This window comes from Nomascus leucogenys, chromosome 3 (assembly GCF_006542625.1).
Source record: "Nomascus leucogenys isolate Asia chromosome 3, Asia_NLE_v1, whole genome shotgun sequence".
Taxonomy (NCBI): Eukaryota; Metazoa; Chordata; class Mammalia; order Primates; family Hylobatidae; genus Nomascus; species Nomascus leucogenys.
Genome location: NC_044383.1, coordinates 16,802,374 through 16,826,210, shown reverse-complemented (window position 1 = coordinate 16,826,210; position 23,837 = coordinate 16,802,374). Strand labels below are relative to the sequence as shown.

Below are 23,837 nucleotides of genomic sequence, written 5' to 3'. Positions count from 1 at the left end.
TGCCTTGGCTCTTGGCAGAATGTCTGTTTTAAAAGGGATTTTGCTTGCGGGTAAGTAAACCTTCTCTGGCCGGAGGAGGCCAAAAAGGTACCTTTACAGTGAGGATCCAGGGATGGTGCCCAGAACTTAAACCAGCTGCCAGGTCTAGGAGGGGAAAGTGAAGCAAGTGACTCAGATGAATGATGCACCCCTTCTGCTGCTCTCTAACTGCCGGCCCCAGGGAAGCCACTGCCAGACCTGATGACCACGGTCCCTTCAAATGGGGTCAGTGGCCATGTGGACTGACTACAGCCCATCACACACCAGAAGAACACACCAAGGGTCTGTGCATTATTCTCATGCAAGGGACCCAGTGGTCAGTTACCCCATGCAGCCTGAAACACTTACTTGGGAGAAAGTAATTTTCTGTAAGAAAGAACAAAAGAGCAAAATTTCTAACAGGTGGTCTCTTTCTTCTCCATTCATGTACAGCCCTCACCTAGAAATTCTTTACTGCACAGGGCTTACTTCAGATACCTGTACTGTTAACTATTTGTGGGAGACAATTACTCCCTGACCACCAGATATTCTGCCCCCTAACTCCCCCTCTCTCAGCAAGGTAACCCTTCTTCTGGCCAGGGCTGACTGTTTCTGGGTCAAGTCCTGATCATACCTGAATCTTGCAGCCTCCTCTGGGAATTTGGACTTGGAAAAGAAAGAAAAACAGACAGACATCAGACCTCTTGTGTATCAGAACTTTTCATTTCAACATGGGGGTCATTGTGGGGGGCCACATTTGCCCTAAAGATGGGAAGCACCTAAAGTGGTCCTGCAGAGAGGAGGGGTGGGTGACATGCAGAGCAAAGCAGAAGTAAGAGACAGGGCCAGGGGTGGTGGCTCATGCCTGTAATTCCAGCACTTTGGGAGGCCAAGGTAGGCAGATCATTTGAGGTCAGGAGTTCGAGACCAGCCTGGCCAATATGATGAAACCCCGTCTCTACTAAAAATACAAAATTAGCTGGGCGTGGTGGTGCATGCCTGTAATTGCAGCTACTCCAGAGGCTGAGACAGGAGAATCATTTGAACCCGGGAGGTGGAGGCTGCAGTGAGCCAAGATCACCCTACTGCACTCCAGCCTGGGTGACAGAGCGAGGCTCCATCTCAAAAAAAAGAAAAGAAAAGAAAAAGAAAGAAAGAAAGAAAGAGACAGAGGGAAAGAAAACTGCCATGTTCCCAACACTTTCCCCTCCTAGACCTAGCGGCAGGTTTAAGCTCCAGGAACCATCGCTGGATCCTCACTGTAAAGTTACCTTTTTGGCTTCCTCTAGCCAGAGAAGGTTTACTTACCTGCAACCAAAATCCCTAATCAAAACAGACATTCTGCCAAGAGCCAAGGCACAAAAAGATGGGCAACCACCACTGTCAAGTGAGGGAACACACAAGAAACTAGAAAAGAAAAGCTGGGCCTGCAGCTCCGCCATTGCAGTGTTTTATTCACAGCAATTTGACTTGGCACTTCATTCCTTCGAGTTAAGCATTCTTCAAATACTTTTTTAAAATGTAACTCTTGCTGGAGGGACAAGTCATGAATTTGTTAATGGCAAAGAGGTTTGGATCCTTGTGCCGTCTCTGAGCGACCGGGAGTGGCTGGCGGGACTGCTGGAGGATTCTGTAGCCATTGCGGAGTTCAGCTGGAAAGCATGCAGAGGGAGTCGGCAGACCTGGATTCTGAGCCTGGCTTTGCCTAGTGTCCTGGGGCAGTCTCTTCCCCTCCCTGACCTCAGTTTCCCCATCTGTAAAATGAGAGGGTGGGCCCAGTCCAGACATTAGACAACCTGGTCCCATATAGCTGTGGATGTATCCATGAGCTCTGTTTTCTAACTGCTGGCCCAGGGAAACCACCACCCGAACTGATAACCATCGTCCCTTCAAATGGGGCCAGCAGCCACGTGGACTGACTACAAGCAGTTGTTTTCTGAAACTTTCATCTGTCCTTTGGGAACAGACTCCTGCCTGATGGTTGTGCTGTAAACAGTTTCTCATCCCAGCCAGCAGAGATGGCCACTAAGGGACAATGACAAAAGGAAGGAAAAGGAAGTAAGTAGCCAGAGGAGTTTAGCCTTCAGCCCAAGGAAACCTAGGAGACAAGCAAAGAGAGGCCAGCCTGAGGCCTCAGAGGCAGCAGGCTGGAGCCCAAATACCTACAGCTTCCCTATCCCAAACAGAACCAGCCGCCTGGGTACAGGAACCACTGTTCCTCATCACAGAGAAACCAGTAAGACCACGAGGTCTGATTTACAAAACACAGGAAGCCCCAAGGAACATCATTTAATTGTCAGTTTATAGGAAGCAAAGGGCACTGGCATAATCCATTTCCCTCTGAGATCTTGGGTGCTAAGTGGGTCGATGAAACAGGAGCTCCATCCCACAGAACTTACTCCTGGAGTCTCTGTTTTCTGACATTAAAATTCTGAACATAACTGACAAAACTACCCACTAAGCATGCAAACATCTGGGAAGCAAAGCAGTCTCAAAAGTTCAAATGACTGAATAGGAAGTGACTGTAGGCTCTTCCTATTGGCTGTTATTTGAGGCTCCACCCCATATCAGAGCAAATATTTTTTAAATGAACACTCACCCCATATCAAATATAAATACAGACAGTCCTCAACTTAGGATGACTCAACTTATGATACTTTCAACGTTTTTATGGGTTTATAGGGATGTAACCCTATTGTAAGTCAAGGAGCATCTGTTCAAGCATTTCCACTGTAATGCAGCATATTTTCCTACAAATCTTCACATTCTACAAACCCATACACTAAAAATAACAGGATTCATGAGGAAAACAAGGTCGGTGTACATCACTCCACACCTGTGGAACCTTGCTACTGGAACCTTTCCAAAACCAGTAACGGGGCACTCACTTCTTAGGAGGCCGTTCTCATCAAAATGTAAAACCCAACAGGGCACAGTGGTTCACACCTGTAATCCCAGAGCTTTGGGAAACCAAGACAGGCAGATCACTTGAAGTCAGGAGTTCGTGACCAGCCTGGCCAACATGGTGAAACTCTGTCTCTACTAAAAATACAAAAATTAGCTGGGCGTGGTGGCACACACCTGTAGTCCCAGCTACTCGGGAAGCTGAGGCACAAGAATCACTTGAACTCAAGTGGTGGAGGCTGCAGTGAGCCGAGATCATGCCACTATACTCCAGTCTGGGCAACAGAGCGAGACTATGTCTAAAAAAAAAAAAAAAAAAAAAATGCAAAACCCATCCAAGGTGTCACCCACACACGCACACCCATCATTTTCTTATAGGGACAACAATGTCTTCACAGCTCCTTCATCTGCCCTCTCAGCTGCCCACAGAGCTTAAGGGCATGGAACAATACTAAAACAGCCCTGACTTACACTAAAGGAAGTTGCATCTACAGATTTTCAGCTTTTTTTTTTTGCTTTTTTCATATATTAGCCTTTAATCATGAAAAAAGTGCATCCTGGGCCGGGCACAGTAGCTCATGCCTATAATCCCAGCATTTTGGGAGGCTGAGGCAGGCAGATCATAAGGTCAGGAGATTGAGACCACTCTGGCTAACACGGTGAGACTTCATCTCTACTAAAAATACAAAAAATTGGCCGGGCGCAGTGGCAGGTGCGTGTAATCCCAGCTACTTGGGAGGCTGAGGCATGAGAATGGCATGAACCCAGGAGGCGGAGTTTGTAGTGAGCCGAGATCAAGCCACTGCACTCCAGCCTGGGCAACAGAGCAAGACTCCGTCTCGAAAAAAAAAAAAAGAAAAGAAAAAAGTGCATCCTGATCTATCAAAGTGCAAACATACTGGGAAAAATTGAGAATGTGCCAACACAACTTTTCTGAATACCAACATCATTCTTCATTTATCACTTACAGAAACACATGTTCTAGCACAACAAAGAAATAATTGTAAGTGTCAGACAATCATTGGGCACTTGCAGAAAGTCTTAATAAGTGAGATCTAACCTACAAGTTGTTTTAAAGCATAATATAGGTTTCTAAAGTTTATAGTTTTAACATTTTTGCCAAGCCAACTCTGTTAGATTAAAAATAGCCACATATTCTTTGCAGGTCCTCTCACTAAGAGGTGAAGGCAATTTCTCCATCCGTTCTATCTGAGCTGGCTTCAAGACTTGCTGTGACCACCAGGAATACAGCAGAAGTGATTTTATTGGACTTCCCAGGAAGGCCTCAAGAGGCCTTGCAGCTTCTCCTCTCATCCTCTTGCTGCCCTGAGGCCACCACATAAAGAAGCCCAAGCTTGCCTCTTGGAGGATAAAAGACCACGTGGAGAACGAAGCCCAGCCGCCAGCCAGCACCAGCCCCCAGACCTGTGAGCGAGGTCATCTTGGACTGCCCAGACTAGTTGAGCCATCAGAGTGTTGCAGTCACATAAGTGACCACAGGGAAGACCACCAAAACAACCACCCAACAGAGACCTGCCCAGAGAATCATAAGCACATAAAATGACTATTGTGGCTCATACCTGTAATCTCAGCACTTTGGGAGGCTGAGGCAGGAGGGTTGCTTGAGCCCAGCAGTTTGAGACCAGCCTGGGCAACATAGCGAGACCTTGTCCCTACTAAAAAAAAAAAAAAAAAAAAAGCCAGGCATGGAGATGTGTACCTTTAGTCCCAGCTACCCACAAAGCTGAGGTGGGAGGATCGTTTCAGCCCAGGAAGCAGAGGTCACATGAGCCAAGATCATGCCACTGCTCTCCAGCCTGGGTCACAGAGGAACACCTTGTCTTAAAATTTTTTAAAAAGACTATTGTTTTAACCCATTAAACTTTGGGGTGGTTTGCTACATAGTAAAAGCAAATATAATGTGACATTTTATAGACATTTCAATAACTTGTTTAATGCATTGATTGTTTACCCCACTTGGGAGCCAATAAACCTTTTTATTCAGATCTCAATGAGTCATGGGCCCCTCAGAAGGGGCTAAATCAGCCCTAAAACTAACAGTGTCTCTAAGGACCCTACTGAGATTGAATAGAAGTCAAGGGTTGATCCATAATCCAAACTCCAGGGAGGGCAACCTTCAGCAGGTGCACGAGGAAGCTGACCTAATGTACAACACGGAGGAGAAGTCATTTCCAAACTTCAGACAGCTCCTGAGGGACACAGAAGACTCTCCAACACCCCCAAACCTAGGCAAGACTCCAATCTTTCTGGCTATGAGAGGCTCGATAATAGCCCCCTGGAACCGATGAATATGTTATCTCCCATGGGAAAAGGGAGTCAGCAGATGTGATTAAATTAAGGATCTTGAGATAGGGAAATGATTATGCAAGTAGGCCTAATAAGAGGTCCTCATACAAGTGTCCTTAGAAAGGGAATGTGAGGAGGAGGGGCAGAGTCAGAGAAGGGATGTGGCAATGAAAGCAGGGGTTGGAGTGATGGGCTTGGAAGATGGAGGAAGGGGCCACGAGCCAAGGAATGCAGGTCACCTTAAGAATTTTGAAAAGGCAATGAAATGGATTCTCCCCTAGAGCCTCCGGAAGGAATACAGTTCTGCCAACACCTTGGTTTTAGCCCAGGGAGACTCATTGGACTTATTCCTGACTTCCAGAAATGTAAGATAATAAATTTGTATGGTTTTCAGCCATTAAATTTGTGGTAAGTTTTACAACAGCGATAGGAAACAAATGTACTGGATAATTCCTCCTGCCTACAAGAATGTAACTTGGGACATTTATTCATAATAACAATAACAGCCAATAATAATTGCTCATATTAATTCAATGTCTACTTCATGCCCGGCTCTAAGTGCTTTTCATATAAAAACTCATTTAATCCTCACAAAGACCATATGAAGAAGAGACTGTTATAATCCACACTTTACAGATGAGAAAAACTGAGCCTTTATGGGGTTAAGTAACTTGCCAGGGTCACAGAGCAGGTCAATGACACAGCACGGATTTGAACCCAGGCGGTCTGGCCCCAGATCTCACATTTAACCACTACACTTCCCAAATCAGCCTAACAATGATAATAAAATGACTGGAAGTTACTGAGAGCCCTCTCTGTACCAGGCTCATACCTAAGCTCTTTACAAATACTCCCTCATTTCATTCTCACAGCACTCCAGTAGAGCAGAGATTATTAATCGTCCTTGTCTACGGCAGAAGAAACAGATGCAGCAATGTTCAACCCAGATGTTACAAGCATCTGAGACCAAAGCCCAGGTTTAACTGCACACCCTACTGCCTCCCTCATCCCTCTTGAGGCCCAGATGGCTGAGAAGACAAAGATAAGGAGCGCAACCACATAATTCACCTCCAAACTGAGATACTTAGAAGGTGAAAGATATCACTATTACTAATTTCACTAGGACAAGAGGCATAAACTAGAACTATTCCAGCAAACCAGGACATATGGCCACCCTAAAAATAAGGGGACTAAAATCAAGGCGCAAACTCTGCAGCTCAGGATTGCCCAGACGGGGTGCCATGGAGCAGCTGCCAGCCCCGCAGGACATCTGCGGCTGCCAGGTCACGGTCAAGGCTGGAAGAAGAGGGGTGGTCCTGGCAGAGCTCAGGGCAGCATCTGCAAAGCTGCAGCCTGGGAGTCATTTGCAATGACAGGAACGCAGCAAGGATCAGCAGGGCCCGCTTCACTGGGGCGGGTTTCAATTCTGAGCACTGCCTGTGCTTCCTTGATCATCTCCTCGCTGGCCCTGCTCACTCCTGGGGATGCCCAGGCCTGGGGGCACCCACAGTGGCAGGCGCTCACTCATTCCCTGCCACATGCTGCTCATTCATTAAAAGCCCCTGATTCCTCCCCTCTGTTCTAATTATGCACAGCAGTAATAAAGATGCTTTCTCCCTTACCAAAGAGGCCTATTTATATGAAAAGAGAGCATTTCGCCCCCACAAGATTGAGTCGTCACTCCAAGCCTTATTGGAATCAAAGCAGCTTCTCTTCTGAGATTGTCCAAGCCCTGCCTGACTCCCCTCCAGCTTGGCGCCCTCCTGAGCATCCACATTTCCAGGAGCGCCACTGCGGAGTGGGCAAGATGTAGATGCCATTGCCCTCTGCTGTGTTCCCTCATGTCTTGCTGACTGATACTCAACAAAAAGTAAGACATTTATTGAACACCTACTAGTGTCCTTAGTAAAAAAAAAAAAAAAAAAGGAAATGAAAGACATAGTCCATGCCTTTCTCGGAAGAAAGGGCATTGAGAGAAACAGCACAAGATTTTAGGCTCCATGGCTGACTCATATCCCAACTCCAGCATTCACTGGTTGGGCAAGCTAGCAAGTTTTTCAAAGCCCTCAACTGCCTTATCAGCAAAATGGGGTAATAATAATACCAGCCTCATAGGGTTGCTGGAGAAGTCAATGAGATACAGGCATACAAAGCTGGCACATCGTAGGGGCTCAACAAACACTACTTTGAATTATCAACCATTAAGTACCAAAGGCTTTGGGACCACACAGGCAGATCTCATCCCGATGGATGAGCCCATAAAGGCTTCCTGAGAGGTGATACCTTAACTGAGTTTTGAAGGATGAGTAGGAGTTTGCTAAACAAAGAGAGGATGTCCCAGGCAGGGAGAACTGCATGTGTCGAGGGCCAAAGGCGATCACAGGGCTCTGGGAAACACAAGACACTGTGTAGGGACATACACAGAGGGCATGTGGGGACCACCAAGGCGGCAGACAAGTTGCAGCAGCAGGGGTTGACACGGAAGTGGATCCCACGGCCAGAACCCTAACCGGCAATGCCCAGAGCATCACCCTGACCTTTGCTTAATTCCTTTGGGGGCTATAAACAGCGCCCTGTCACTACCATCTACAGCTTGGTGGCTGTAGGAAGTAGGGCAGCCACTCTCTATTAGCTGCAGGCCTACTCAACACAAGTCCCTGAGGGCCTATGACACGCCAGGCACATGCCAGGAGAGGCTGTTCAGCTTGACCACCTGGGGCCTGCATCCCATGGCCTAGGTCCTTACCTAGGCCCCCTTCCAGCTGTGTGCTGCTAGGACTGTCAGCTTTTTCCTCTGTGAAATGGGAATAACAGGGTGTCCTTCATAGTCATTCATTCAACAACAAACGTGGTCAGGGCTAAATGAGATAACTCAATATTCCCAGGTTTCAGCATACACTAAGTCCTCAATAAAGGTCAACGTTTAAAATGTTCATTTTTATTAAGATGAGCCTCCAGGATGGCATCTCCAAAGCCCAATGCCAGGCCTCAAGAGATACCCTCAACCCAGGCAAAACTGCCTGCCCACCATCCCTCTCCTCAAGCCCCCGCCCTGGAAAAAATGACTTGGTTTCCACTCCCCATGCCTAGCCCTGACTTGGTCACCATAGGAGCCATCGCTGTCCGAACCACTCTGTCCACCCCCAAGTCATCTCACCCTTCTAGGGCTCCATGTGTCAACCCACTCAGGTCATGGAGGAGGGGGCAGGATTGAAGGTCATGTCAAATTTTGCTGTTCAACACCCAGACCCTCGAGTGTGGCCCTTCAGATTTTATAAATTAAGTAATTTAAACATCTTATTAAGAAAATTTGGAAACATACACAAAGTAAGCAGAATAGTAATGAACCGCTACTCTCCATCACCCAACTACCACATTTTGCCATTCTTGTTTCATTGGCACGCACCTCTGCCCACTCCCCACCCCACCCCAACTGCACTTGTTGGAGAAGATTTCATGGCCAGCCTTTCTGACACCACCTACTCACCAGCAAACCCCTCCCCAAACCAGGACTCCCACGCTCACAAATTCCAACAGTGTGATATCTGTGGCACCCATTCTTTTGTACCAAAAGCATTCTGGAAACCCTTCCCATGAAGCACAACCATTTTTATGTCCTTAATAGAGTGGTAACCACTGCACACATGCATAAAGGCTGTACGCACAGGTTGGTGCCCTGGAATCAGATGGCCTGGGTCCCAAACAACACTTCCCAGATGTGTGACCTTGGATAGGTCACTCAACCTGTATCCAGATTTCCCACCCAGGAAGGGGAGAATGCTGGTAACAGGTTTGTTGTGAGGCTTTAAAACAATAAAATAATGCACGCTCTTTTCCCAGCAATGAAGAAATCTTAGAAATAGGTGTAGGGGCCAGGGGCAAGCCAACTCTGCTCATATGCAATACTATTCTCATCCTCCATTTTACAGATAAAGGGAGAGATGCCCAGAGGCACAGTGAGCTGTCAGGGACAGCCCGCTCTTCAGGTTGGTCTCTGTCCTAAGTCCATGCACCTGGAATTCTCACTGGCCACCTTGAGCTGGAGATGCCTGGAAATGAAGAAACAAATACTCCAGAACAAACCCAGAAGAGTGGTGGCAGGTGGCTTGGCATACCAGGTATGGGTGTCCCCATCCTGGACGGGATTTCTCCCAGCACCGTGTGTGTGTGTGTGTGTGTGTGTGTGTGTGTGTGTGTGTGTGTGTGTGTTAGGACAGGGGTGCTGAATTGATTTACAAGACAAAACAGTGTTGGGAAGGGTGTGGGGAGTAGGTACACATTCCTGCCCACTTCTGATTTGACAAATCCTATGCCCAACCTTGCATTTGGTATCATCACCCACTTTATCCCAGCATGAGAAGCAAGAAACTGGCTCACTAATTCTCAGGCTTTAGCAATTCAACGCCCCTACTTATCGTCCTAAAAAAAATTTTATTTTCTGACTTAAAGGAAAAAAGTAAAAAAAAAAAAAAAAAAAAGAGTCAATCCAGTTGCTGAGTGATGTTCAGACAAAGACAGCTGCCAGTCCATTGCCTGCGTTCGCCAGCTGAGGAAGAGTACAGGCGGGGACAGATTGGGTGTGTGTTTGGGGACGGCCTGGGCTCTCGCTGCCTCTCCCTGGAGTGAGCCCTGTCAGGATCCCCCATCCCCCACCCTGCACTCCCCCACCACTGCAGTGCCGCGTGGGGAGGCACCTCCCTGATCTGCAGGAACAATGGGCTGGGGTGGGGGCAGGTACGGCTTGGAGTGCAGCAGAGGGTGGGGGCCGAGGGCCCGACAGCAAGACAGGGAATGCAGCGCAGATGGTGGCTGTGCTGCCACTGGACTCAGTTTCTCCAGCTTTTGGGGCCCCGCAGAGCCGAGCGACCGTTTCGTGGCTGAATCTCCCTTGCATCCTGGCATTTTAATTTCATCCTCGCAGGCGGCTTGCCTGTCACTCCCGGGAAAGCTGCCTGGGCCGCACTCCTGTCCCCGGCGGCCGCTCCCGCCGAGGCCCTGCAGGTCAGGGACGCGCGGCGCCTCCATGCGCCCAACTTTCCCCACTTGGGACCCACAGGAAGACTGGAATCCTGGCCAGCCGAGCCCTCCGTAGGAGAAGCCTTGATTTACAGCCCTGGGCTCCGAAACCTGCTCCTCCTCTTCCCGCAACCCCCTTCCCCGTCCTCTCCGGCTCCCCCACCCTTCGGAGCCTTAATCACGCTCCCCAAAGAAAGCGGCCCTAGCACATCTGCAAAATGCGAGCGTCTGTCCTCCGTACTGGGTGCCGCCCCCTGCCCCCCGCAAGGAGGGGACCATCGAACCCCCGCCGCTTCACCCTTCCCCAGCCTAGTGATTCCCTGGGGATGGGCGGGGAGGTGGGTGAGAAGCCCTTCGGCCGCAGCTGCAGCCCCCACTCCTGGCGCGAGCGTACGTCCGGGGTGGGATGGGGCGAGGGAACAGGTCCAAATCTCCGATTTCCCCCAGGCTCCCACTCCTGCCTCGCTGAGTCACGAAAATTAGCCGCTGGGGCCACCCGGCCACCCGGCGGCGGGCCCTTTACCCGGCCAGCGCCGGCCTCCGCAGCCCATCGCGCGGGGGCTGCACACGCGGGGCGGTCCTCACCCGCACGCGCGACCAGCCCCGCAGGAGGCGCCACCCGAGGCAGGGACCAACCAGGCGCCTCAGCGGGGGCTGCAGTCCCCGCCGCGGAGTCCGCACCCTGGCGGGGCGCAGAACATGTGACCTGCGGGCCGCCTCCGGTCCACCAGCCCCCGGCCCCGCCGCTGCTGACCCCGGCCCCGCCCGCCAGAACTGGATGCAGCGCGGGCGTCCCCACTTTTCCACGGCGCGCGAGGGGGTGCGGGGCGCGGGGCCAAGCGCGCCTCCTCCCTCCTTGCCCCGCCAGCCGCGGCCGCAGGACCCGCAGCCTGCGCTCACCTCGGGGCCCGTCGCTGCCGCCGGCCTCCTTGTCCGCCATGGTCGCGCAGCCCCGGACCGCGAGGGGAGCCTCCTTCGCAGCGCCCGTGCCCGTGCGGGTCTCTGTCCGCGTCCGCGGCGGCGCTCGGGCCGTGTCTGAGCCGCCGGGCAGCGGGAGCGCTGCTCTGACGCGGCCGCCGCCGCAGCCACGGCTCCTCCCCGGGCCCCGCCCCGGCCCGCCTGGCGCCCCGCCCCTCCGAGCTCGGGCCGGCCGGGAAAGGTCGGCGGAGGCGGGCGCGGGGAATTGCCCGGCCCCGGAGCTGCGCTCGCCGCCCGCCCAGAGCGGCCCGCCGAGGCCCGGCCTCTCCTCTCCCGGCTTCGGGACCGAGCGGTCGCCCCGCAGTCGATCGAGGCGGGGGTGGTGGCGCGCCCGGGGCTGCCCTGCGGGAGCGGATTTCAGGCCCTCGGGGCCCCGCGGCGCGTCCGCTCTTTGGAAGGCACCGAATGGCCAGGCCTGGAGCCCTTCAGCAAGCCCAGCGCGCCCCGCGCTCTCCCGAGGACGCCCGCGCCAGTCCCCACCAGCTTCTGTCTGTCCCCCAGGGTCCCAGGGGAGCGGCCCAGGGCCGGCGCAAAGGCGGGCTGAGTGGACCCCGGCGCGGGCAGGACCCAGGCCGCAGACCAAGGACCTGCCCGGGGGCCGAGCTCGGGGCATCGCCTCCAGGCCGCCTGCGGGACTCCATGGCAACTCCGGACCCAGGGAGGTGCTTGCCGCGGAGGCTGAGTCGCGCCTTCCATATATGGGATCCAGCTGGGCCCTCCTTAGAAGTCTGAGAATAACGATATTAATAATGCAAGGCTTCAGTGGTGAATGATTCATACTCCCTGTCCCCAGCTCCTCCACACACACGCGCCGCGGGCACCTGTGTGGGCCTGGCCAGGCACTCCCTGGGTCCATGGTGTCACCACCCTGTCTTGGCAAACGAGGGCAGTAATAGGAATCCAAGGAGCACCGTCACTGGGTCCTTTCCGGGTGCCTGGCACTGTGCTACCTGCCTGGTACTTTACCTCTATCTCCTTTCCTCCCCATAACTAACATTTTGCAGATAAGGAAACTGAGGATCGGCAGGGTTACAATATCACACCCAGCAGGTGAGTCGCGGAGCTGGGATTCCCACCCAGCTGTAACCACCAGCATCCCTCACTTCCAGAGATGGGTAGCATTCCCCAAAGATCACCTAGGGGAGGCTTCATCGTACAACCCCGTTATGGATGACGGAATGGGCAGAGAGCTGCTGCGAGAGCCGGGAGACCAGAAGGTGATGTTCAAAACACAAAACTTGTTCAAAACACAAAGTTCAAAACACAAAACTTGTCTTCTGTCTGCCTGCATTAAGAATCCCAAATGGACAGTTCCTGGCTGTGTATGAAACCACAGTCAAGTTATTTAACCTACCTGAGCTCAATATTCTCATCTGCGAAATGGGTATAACAGGAGAACCCAATTCATAAAACTGAAGATTAGATGAGACTATGCATGTAGCATGCTTAGCTTGGGATCTAGCACATGGTAAAAATCATTAAGTCACTGATGGCCCCCGAGGGCCCTCCCTGCCTGCGTGCCTGCCACAGCCTGCCCACAGCTCCCCCGCCCTCCCGTCTCACCCCTTCAGTCCAGGCTTTGTGATCTGGTCTGTCCCCACCCTGCTCCAGCTCCAGCTGCAGCCGCTCTGATTCTTCAATCCCTCTCACCCACCCCTGCTTCTCTTATGCTGGTATTTCAAAGACATGAAAATGTGCTTGATGCCTGGATCACCCATCCCCTCGTCTCACCACCACCAGCAACCTAAGAACTTCTCCTTCTCAGCATGGACTGCCCAACTCCAGGAAGGCTTCCCTGCATACCCGTGCTGGCCAGGGGGGCCCTTCCTCAGTGTCCTCAAGGCACTCGTTCCTCCCCATCAGACCAGGGCATCAGGACATTGGCCTTGACAGCCTGTCAGAAGCAGCAGAAACCCGTAGCCCCTGTGCATCTGCCTCCTGCTGTGGAAGGGCCTTGGGCACCACGTGCCCTCACAGGGCTCCCAGCCACAGTGACATGAGGGTGCGTGAGAAGGATGGGAGGTGACATGCAGGCCCCAGTGCTGGGGGCAGAGAGCAGAACACTTTTGATTTGCAGGGGAGCATGAAAGGCAGCGCACACTCTGCCTGGGATTTGCCCTCATGGCCTTCATGCTCATCATGCTAATTACGACGCGCCCTGCTGAGCACACGATCCAGCCCGCCAGCAAGGGGCTGTTGTGGTCTCACCTAGTTCTCATGGTGGCCCTTGCAGTTTTGCAGGAGAGGAAACGGAAGCATTCAAAGGCTGAGGCACCTGTTCAGGCATCCTCTGGCCATCAGCAGCAAGGCTGGGGTTCAAGGCTCAGCACGCCACATCAAGGAAGGGTTCCCACCTTCCTCCCTGGAGTCTTCTTCCCCAATAGCAGCCAGAGTGAGAGCATGTCATTCTCCTGCTACCAGGTCCTAGACAAATTGGCCTCCTGATGCCTCAGTGACCTCAGCTCCTTCCACTCTCCCGTTCCCCCAAAAGCCCAAACACACACAGGCCCCACCTGGGGGGTCACTCCCCAGGACACATCCTTCAAGAGAATCAATCACGTGGCTTGCTCCTCCCAGAACACTCTATCTAAAACTGCTGCCTCGCCCCCACTGGGAAGTAAGTCCCAGGAGAGCAAGTTCGTGGACTGTGTTGCCAGTTCTGCATCTCTGTGTCTAGAACAGCACCTGGTACATGGCAGGCACTTAAATCCTTGACACTGGACTGGCTGAATCAGTAAGTGAGGTGGGAACACAGCCCAGCACACAGACATTCTGCTGACCCCCAGGGCTCATGCCTTTCCACAGCCCCAGCTGTCTCAGGGCATGCCCAGACTCCTGGGAGGTTGCCCTGTACCAAGTTCCCTCAAGCTCCCCTCCAAAGACTCCTCCTCACAGTGCTCTCTGTGCGTACACTGCAGTGCCCTCTGTACCATCTCTTCTCCACCCTCCACACCTTCCACAGGCTGTAGACTGTTGTAGCTGGTGGAGAGAATGTTGCACATCTCAGTTGGATATTCAAGTCCTAAAAAGTGGCCCAGCCCAGAGCCAAGTCATCACCTTCTAGTTCCCTTCCTGCTGGTCACTCCAGCTTCAAGGGCCTGCCCTGAGGTCCCCAAAGAGCCAATGCCTCCACCGGAAGCCGATTCTCCTCTAGTTTTGCCAGGTAACCAACCCTATCTCTTCCTACAGGCCTCAGCTTGGATGGCACTTCCTCCAGGACACCACCTAGCCTTCCAAGATCACATGAGGCCCCTCCTCTCTTCTCTGTGCCCAACCCCCCATGCACTCCTATCTTAGCACTTATCACAACTCCAAGGTCAGTAGTATTGTTAACCCCATTGTACAGATGACCAAACTGAGATACAGAAAGGTCACTGAGCTCAGAAGCTGCAGTGCTGAGACTAAACCTCTGAGACTAGAACTCAGGTCTCTCCAGCTTCAGGTCACCCACCTCCCCCTCTAGCTGCCAGCTCTCCAAAGTGGGACCAGCCATGTCCACATTTAGAGCCCCCAGACCCTAGGATGGTGCCTGGAGCAGAGAGCAAAACATTGATGGAAAACAGCCCCCTCAGCTTCAGGCCTTTCTCATCCTCTCCGGGATCCCGTTCACCCACAGCCCCACAGACACTTCCGTGCCAACAGACTCCCTCTCTGCTCTTCAGCCCCCAAACAAACCCCAACCACGTCCATTCATGCAAATAGAAGTCAGAGTCCAGAGGCAGGCCCAGCTAACTGCACCAGACAGCCAGGGCACTCTGTCACCTGCAATAACTGCCAACTGTGGAAAGGGCTAGACATGCTGCACAGCATGGGTAGGGGAGGCAGCTGAGTCCTCTGGCCCCCAGCTCAGAAGAAACTGAGGATAATTGTTGATGGACCAGACGCTAAGGGCAGTGAGCCCTGGGGGATGCATCAGGACCAAGAATGAGAAAAGTACAACAGGAGGAAGCAGACAGAGAGCATGGGGTCAGCTGGACCAGGGTTCAAGTGGGCTCAGCTGCTCCCTTCCAACCTCAGGGGACCTGGGACATACCTCTCTGGGTCTATTTCTTCACCTGTCAAAAGGGCCCAGTAATGATAGGTAACATAATTATGGGAGATAACATATGTAAAACATTCCATTTAGAGTCAGCCTATATATACCGCTGTTAATATGACTTATTTAATTTATATATTTGGAACACAAAAATGCCATTTCCTTGTATATTATAAATTACAGAATGGATCCAGGCAAGATTTTCTTGGCTGATAAAGACACACAGAAGATATGAGTAGCTTTTTCCATTTTAATTTTTTTTTTATGTTTTTGTTAAGCTTAAGAAACACTGATATGAGTTAATATCTGAACTTTGACATAGGACACTGCCCATCAAATCTGCTTTGGACTTTAGGATATGCCACCAGAATGTTGTCCTGAATATCATAAAAGAGACTAATTTATAACAGGACCAAGATTCAGATTTGCTAAAGCAACATAAAAACTTGCAGAGAAAACCTCAGCAAATGTCAGCCTCCTTGACCTCCAACTGTCAGTGCATTTTAAAAAGCCAGCCTTACAGCTGAATTATGGTGGCCAGTGTATACATCCTCCCCACCTCCCTGGTCTTCCAGTCCATCTGGTGTGAATCGGCCTCTCCATTAACATTCCAAAACAACCTTCACATGTACAATGTGAGCTGCTGAGCAACTCTTTCAGGCAAAAATTCAAGGGCCAGAGGAAATTATTGCTCCAAATATTACCATCACTCAGGACTGCAATGTAAACTTTAGAAATGTCTTCTCAGGTAATGGAAGATTATCCAAATATTTTTCGTAAGTATTTCAAATAGCAATGGCTCGTTTATGGTTAGTCTCGCAGCCGCATTCTCAGAACTGCTCAAACTTATTAATGAACCCACCCTGCAGAGCTGCCAGTTCATTAATAAGACAGGACATTCCGGAAGCCACATCTCAAGGAGGACGATGCAAACTGAGACAAAGGTTCAGAGAAGAGAAACTGGCATGATCACGTGACCAGGAGAGTTTTCACAAGGGCTGCAACTCACCAGACACTATGAGAGCCAAGGGTTTCACGTTATAGAAAAAAATGACTTTTCCCCTTCTCCAGCCCACAGCCCAGTGCCTGGCTTGCAGTAGGTACTCAGTTAATGTTTGTGGATGGAATGAATAAATGGTCCAGTAAATAAATAATGGAGGCTGGGCGTGGTGGCTCATGCCTGTAATCGCAGCACTTGAGGAGGCCGAGACGGGCAGATCACTTGAGGTCAGGAGTTTGAGACCAGCTTGGCCAACATGGTGAAACCCCTTCTCTACTAAAAATACAAAAATTAACTGGGCATGGTGGTACGTGCCTGTAATCTCAGCTACTTGGGAGGCTGAGGCAGGAGAATTGCTTAAACCTGGGAAGTGGAGGTTGTAGTAAGCCGAGATTGCACCACTGCACTCCAGCCTGGGCAACAAGAGCAAAACTCCATCTCAAAAAAATAAAAAATAAATAAATAATAAAAATAAATAAATAATGGAGTGGAAACATGGGCTCAGAGATACTAAACCTCTTGTTCAAATTCACACAATTAGTGACAGAGCTAGGGTCAAACTCCAGCCCCCTGACTCCCAGCCCAGCTTAACCCTTGACCCTCGTTGGCCTCTTCTGCAAAATACAAAGCAGAAGATAGCTTGTGCTAGCTGTGATTACTTGGTGATGACTCACTGGGGCATGTCTGCACAGTTGTGTTCTTCCTGGTAGCAAGCCCATGGTCACAGTATTTGCCTGGAGGAGAGGTGCAGGCAGCATACAGCTGAGGAGAAGGAGACCAATGACCTAGAATAAGGGTGTTATCTGAGCCAGAGGGCTGAGAGCTTCAACAGCAGTGTCCAAGAGCAATGCTTGCACAGGTCTCCAAAAACACCAGAGTTAGGAATGTACACATAAGTCACCATCCTCATTGCTACACTTCTCAGGGAAACCAGCACTTTTCTCAGTGACTTCTGCAAGAGTGAGCCCAAATATTGTCTATCTTTGGGTCACTGGATGTGTTAGTCCATTTTCACACTGCTGACAAAGACATGCCCGAGACTGGGAAGAAAAAGAGGTTTGATGGACTCACAGTTCCACATGGCTGGGGAGGCTTCACAATCACGGCAGACAGTAAGAAGGAGCAAGTCACATCTTACATGGATGGCAGTGGGCAAAGAGAGAGAGCTTGTGCAAGGGAACTCTTCTTTATAAAACCATCAGATTTCATGAGACATATTCACTACACGAGAACAGCATGGGAAAGACCTGCCCTCCTGATTCAATTACCTCCCACTGGGTCCCTCCCAGGACATGTGGGAATTGTGGGAGCTACAATTCAAGATGAGATTTGGGCGGGGACACAGCCAAACCATATCACTGTGGGAGCCCTGTGGGAGCTACAATTCAAGATGAGATTTGGGCGGGGACACAGCCAAACCATATCACTGTGGGAGCCCTGTGGGAGCTGGGACCAGTCACTTGTCCCTGGGCCTCAATCTCCTTGTCTGCAGAGCAGACCCAGCTCCTCTCCCTTCCTCACCCCCTGCTGTCTGCTCTCCTGCCTTGTGTCATCCCACTGATTCACCTTGAAGGGCAGCTCCTGATAGGGACCCTTCCCGCCCAACCTGTGGTTCCATATCATATTATGCCACCCCATTTCTCCATGGCACTTTTATAAGAGCCAAGGGTTTCACGTTATAGAGAAAAATGACTTTCCCCTTCTCCAGCCCACAACCCAGTGCCGAATGACTTTAAATCACTTTAAAGTCATTTTGCAAATCTGTTTATGGTGAGCCTTCCTCACTTGCTGGGCTCTTCCTACCAGCAGTGGTGAGAATGAATATTTATCAAGCACCTGCTGTGTGCTGGGCATTGCTCTGGGAACCTCACATCCATTGTCCCATTAATCTTCATGACCATGCAGATGAGAGAACTATATTGTTAATGTCCCCCATTTTACAGGTAAGGAAACTGAGGCCCGGAGATTAGGTACTCAGCTGTTGTGACCTAAGGAGAAAGTGGCAGAGGAAGAATTTGCCCCACGGCATTCTGAGCTCAAGAACACGTGTGTCTGTCATGCCTTCATCTGTGTGCAGCAGTGTCCCCAGCTCCTAGCGCAGCACCTGGCACATGGAAGGGCCTCAAGAAACGTGTTGAATGAATGAATAAATTATCAAATTAGAAGACAGAATTACAGTTCACAAAGCACCCTCACATCTCTCCTCTTGCTTGAATCATGTAGCGGCACTGAGAGGGAAACATCACTATTCCCAAGTTTTTAAGATGAGAAAACCAAAGGTCCAGTGAGACCAGAAGCAACCTTGCCTGGAGGTGGATTCGCTGTGGGCTGCTTTAGGCTATTTTGTTTCTTTCAAATCTTGTGCTTTATTTAAAAGTTGTGGGCTCTATGTCTAGCCAAGGATGCAGGTCTCTGTTTTGCAGGACGGGGTCTGTTAAAGTTGTCAAGAATAAGGCCTGCTTTAAGAGATACAAAGTGAAATTTAGAAGACAAGAGGGTAAAATGGATTACTGTGCTTGGAAATGCTTGGTGATACAGGATAAAAATAAGTACAACATGCCCAAATACAGGATGATCGCTCACATAATTAACACAGAGAGTGTTTGCCACATTGCTTATGCCTGTATGGAAGGGGATATGATAGTTTGTGTACCTTATGCTCATGAGCTACCAAAACATGGTGTGAAGGTTGGCCTGACAAATTATGCTGTGGCACATTGTCCTGGCCTGCTGCTGGCCTGCAGGCTTCTCAGTAGGTCTGGCATGGGCAAGATCTATGAAGGCCAAGTGGAGGTGATTGGTGATGAATACAATGTAGAAAGCACTTATGGTCAGCCTGATGCCTTCCCCTGCTATTTGGATGCAGGCCTTGCCAAAACTACCTCTGGCAATAAAGTCTTGGGGGGCCTTGAAGGGAGTTGCAGATGGAGGCTTGTCTACTCCTCATGGTACCCAGTGATTCCCTGGTTATAATTTTGAAAACAAGGAATTTAATGCAGAAATGCGTCGAAAGCACATCATCGGTCAGAATGTTGCGGATTATACGCATTTCCTAACAGAAGAAGATGAAGATGCTTCCAAAAATCAATTCTCTCAATACATAGAAAACAGCGTAACTCCAGGCATGGAGGAGGTGTAGAAGAGAGTAATGCTGCTATGCAACAGAATCCAGTCTATGGGAAGAAACCCAAGAAAGAAGTTTAAATAAAGAGAGGGGCCGGGCGCCATGGCTGACACCTGTAATCCCAGCACTCTGGGAGGCCAAGCGGGAGGACTGCTTGAGCCCAGGAGTTTGAGACCAGGCTGGGCAACATAGGGAGACCTCGTCTCTACAGAAACTAAAAATTAGCCGAGCGTGGTGGCGTGTGCCTGTCATCCAAGCTACTTGAGAGGCTGAGGTGGGAGGATCGCTTTAGCCTCAGAGGTCGAGGTTGCAGTGAGCTGAGATTGTACCACTGCACTCCAACGTGAGTGACAGAGCAAGATAAAGAAAGAGGAAGGAAGAAGGAGGAGGAGGAAGAGGAAGAACATGAACAAGAAGAAGGAGAAGAAAAATGAGAGGAAGACGAAGAGGAATAGGAAGAAGAAGGAGGAGGAGGAGGAGGAGGGGAAGGAGGAGAAGGAGAAGAAGAAAAGGAAGAAGAGAGAAGAGAGAAGGAAGAAGAAAGAAGAACTAGTAATGGGTGACGGTGGTGAAACTGTCCCAAAATGTCCCTTGCTCAGAAGAAAGATCAGGTAGCTCAAAGGAAGGTGTGCTTCCTCAGAGTTCAGGATCAGGCTGCTGAGAGCTAAATCAAACAACAATTTTCCATGAGGATTTTTCAAATAAAAACAATGAACTTATGGACCAACCAGCAAAAAAATAAATAAATAGGTAAAAATTAAAGTTGCATGTACATTTTGCGTTCTATTCCACAATATATCTGTTTTCTCAACAAAGCTAACATCTTAGATTTCCATTACTTGTTTCTAAAATGTTTTATTGTGAAAAATGTCAAGCATCCAGAAAAGCAGAGAGAATGCTATAAGGATCCCTCAGGTATCCATCACCCAACTTAATTTTTAAAAATCAACTCTAAGTAAAATTGCTTTCCCAGGAAAAAAAATAACAGTTGCTATCATTTACACTTCATGTATAAATATGCTGACATAGTTTGGATGTTTGTCCCCTCCAAATCTCATGTTGAAATGTGACTCCCAATGTTGGAGGTGGGACCTGGCGGGAGGTGTTTGAGTCATGGGGACAGGTCCCTCATAAATGGCTTAGCACCATCCCCTTGGTAATGAGTGAGTTCTCAGTTCACTGACTCCTCCTCTGCTCTCTCTTGCTCTTGGTCCTACCACGTGTCATGCCTGCTTCCCATTTGCCTTCACCATAATTGTAAGCTTCTTGAGGCCTCACCAGAAGCCAAGCAAATGCCAATGCCTTGCTTTCTGTACAGCCTGCAGCACCGTGAGCCATTTACACTTCTTTTCTTTATGAATCGTCTAGTCTCAGCTATTTCTTTATAGCAACACAAAAATGGACCAACACGTATGCTCACTTAGTTTTCACAGTTCTCCCTCTAAGAAGTCCACACTTATGTTGGCCTCTATTCCAGATGGGGACATTGGGGGTGGTGAGGTCAAGTCACCTGCTGGAAGTCTTGGGGCTAGAAGGGGCAGAGCCAGGAGTCACTCAGAGCCGGTCTGCTTAACCACCAAGTAGCCCTGCCAAGAGCCTGGAGGTCAAGTAAGTGCTTTAAAACAATTCAAGGAAATGGGGCTATGCCCTCTTTCTTTGAAGCCTAAAGTCTGCATTAAAGTCACATGGTTTCTGAAGTATCCCACGGCAAGTCAGCCAAGACACCTTCATCCTCCCCTCATTTATTCTCATTCAGCCTCTCCCTCTCTCCCTCACTTATTCATCCTCTCCGTCAATCATCCCCTCCTTCCATCAGACACGTGCTGTCACATAAAATCTAACCAGACACAGGCCCAGCCCTCAAGTAGCACCCAGACCTTGTGAAAAAGAGAGAAACAAACATAACCAAAGTTCAAGGCAGACTTCAACCAGTACCCTCATGTGTGAAAGTTACAAGAAAATTTCACCTATCTTCTGCTTCAGGGAGCGAAAGAGCAGGGGGCAGGGAGTGCAGTAGTTAAGGATGTGGGTTAGGGAGTTAGATTATACTTGTTCCATCCCCGCCTAGCTGTGTGGCCTTGAGTGACTCATCTACCCTCTCTGATTCACTTGTAAAAGAAGATTGACATGAACCCTCTTATACTAGGGCCATTGGAACATTTCCTTAGATAATGCTTAACCCAGTTTCTGCAACAAAGGAATCTCTCCATCAATGTTAGCCATTATAACTGGCCATTACCTATAGCCCACTCTCAGTAATGACTCCTGACCTGCCTGAGTGAGGCAGGAGCTTTGTAAGAGAATGTATGCATTTGCAAGCTAGCTAGGAGGTTTTCCTTAACAGGAATTTTCTCAAAAAGTCTGTAAATCAAGAAAATAAATGACACACACACAAAAATCCTCAGCCTTCCCTACTCAGCTGGCCAAGGGATGTTGGCCACGTGTGGGAAGTACGATCTGGTGGTCAGCAGAGCAGGGACAAAGACACCCTGTTGTTTCACAGCCTGGCACTGGCATGCTGGTATGCTGGCACAAATTCCATGATCCTGCAGGGCAAACCCATGGCAGTGGGGCCAAGATGACCAGGGCAAGGCCTGCGGGCTCAGACAGGCCTGTGTCCCATTCAGCCTCTCTCCAGGACATCCCTCTTCCTGGGTAAGGACCAAGAGGACCCCGAGAAGACACCTGGCACACTGAGCACTTCACTAGCTGCAGTTATCACTATGATCAGTGGTGAGATAACACCCGGCCTGGGCTCAGGATCCCTGGCTCCAAGACCAGGTTCTGTCTTTTGCTGTGTGGCTTTGCACAGGTCACCTAACCTCGCTGATGCCCAGTCTCCCCATCTATACAATGAGGACAAAAATCATACTTAGTCTTCCTGCCTCATCCTGCTTGTCGTAGACCTGGAGTGGAATCCCAACTTTGCCGCTTCTTAGTTTGTGATCTTAGTTACTGTAAGCCTTATTTTCCTCATCTGTGAATGGGAATAATTATGGCACCCACCTCCCAGAGCACAAATTTCATGATCCTATAGGGCAATCCCCTGCAAAGAGTCTGAAAGTAAAGTAAGTGTTCTAAAAGAATTCAAGGAAATGGGTCTGTGTCCTCTTTCTTTTGTGAAGAGTAAGTGAGGCGGTGCGTGCGGAGTGCTTGGTCTGGAGTCTGGCACGTGGTACCCACTCCAGGACAGAGAAAAGAGCTCCTCGGTAGAGAAGGGCTGCATCACTAGGAGTCTAATCATATGAACACTCGCTTCCCTCCGGTGCTTGCTCATTTTCTGCTGGGCACTAAGCCAAGCACTCAGCTACCTCATTTCACCTTCCCAAGAGAGCCAGCCTCATGCCAGGGCAGGAGCAGCCCTCATAGGCAACACAGTGGAGACACGGGCTGGGCCTTCCTCTCCCCACCCTGGCAGGGGTCAGCTACATGCAATTTAGTCACCACTGGCTACAAAGCCAGGTAATGCCCCCAGACTGCTCCACCAAAGTCCTTCCCAGGCTGGCAGTGTGGTGGGAGGGAGGAGAAGGGAGTGGGCTCTTCCCTAACTAGCCTGTACCTGGACAGTCTTCACTCATAACGGGGGGAAAACACACCGTCTTGACCCATCCCCCCTCAGCTCACTGCGAGGATGGAAAGTTCTAAGATCTGGATAAAGGTAAAAGGGCCAAATAAAAGAAAATTATTTATTTCATCCCCCAACAGGCTTGTTATTTTCTGTGTTTCCTATTTTGTCCAGTATCCTGATAAAGTTCTAAGTTTAGAGCAAAAGAAGAATTAAAGAAAAAAATCAAAATATTAAACTTTTTAAAAGTCAAGTTTCTGGTTTTTAGAAACTAAGAAAATTGGGGATAAGAAAAATAGACACTGAGCAAATAGGTTGCATCAATGTGATCTAACAGGTGTGTAACGTGCATGTGAGCCTAAGTGTGTGCATGTAAATGCATCTGTATCTCTCAGTGTCCAAGAACTAAATACTCAAAAGTCACAGAGTAATATCCTCAAGAAGAAACATACAGATAAATAAAAATATGAACAAAATGACCAATCTCATCAGTAATTTATTTCTGTGTGTATATGGTTAAACACTTATTAAACACAGGGTAAGTTATAAAACAATAAAACAATAACATCTAATAATGAGATCACAGTAGAGTCTATACTTTCATACATACATGGATGGAGTCATCGTAAACTAAAGAATTGCATACTTTGGAAAATCACATGGTAACATTTAGAAAACATTGACCAGTTAATCCTTCTCTTAGAAATTATGTCAAAAGAAAACAACTATATTTATCCATGTATTTTTTTTTTTTTGAAACGGAACCTCACTCTGTCGCCCAGGCTGGAGTGCAGTGGTGAGATCTTAGCTCACTGCAGCCTTCGCCTCCCATGTTTAAGTGCTTCTCACACCTCAGCCTCTAGAGTAGCTGGGATTACAGGCGTCTGCC

General features: G+C 49.7%; 1 protein-coding gene and 1 pseudogene across 3 annotated transcripts in view; one reads left to right on the top strand and one right to left on the bottom strand.

The window, feature by feature from the left end:
* HSPA12A (heat shock protein family A (Hsp70) member 12A) overlaps positions 1 to 23,837 on the bottom strand; it is a 179,104-nt gene that overhangs the window by 61,622 nt on the left and 93,645 nt on the right. The window contains exon 1 of one of the 3 annotated variants that reach the window (XM_030806516.1): positions 11,146 to 11,456. The exons of the other annotated variants lie outside the window; for them this stretch is intronic. Coding sequence (XP_030662376.1) covers positions 11,146 to 11,185 — 40 coding nt within the window. The 5' untranslated portion in view covers positions 11,186 to 11,456. Of the gene's footprint in view, positions 1 to 11,145; positions 11,457 to 23,837 lie in introns of those variants that run through there. 3 annotated transcript variants of the gene reach the window in all.
* On the top strand, positions 18,276 to 20,244 carry LOC115833232 (annotated as a pseudogene).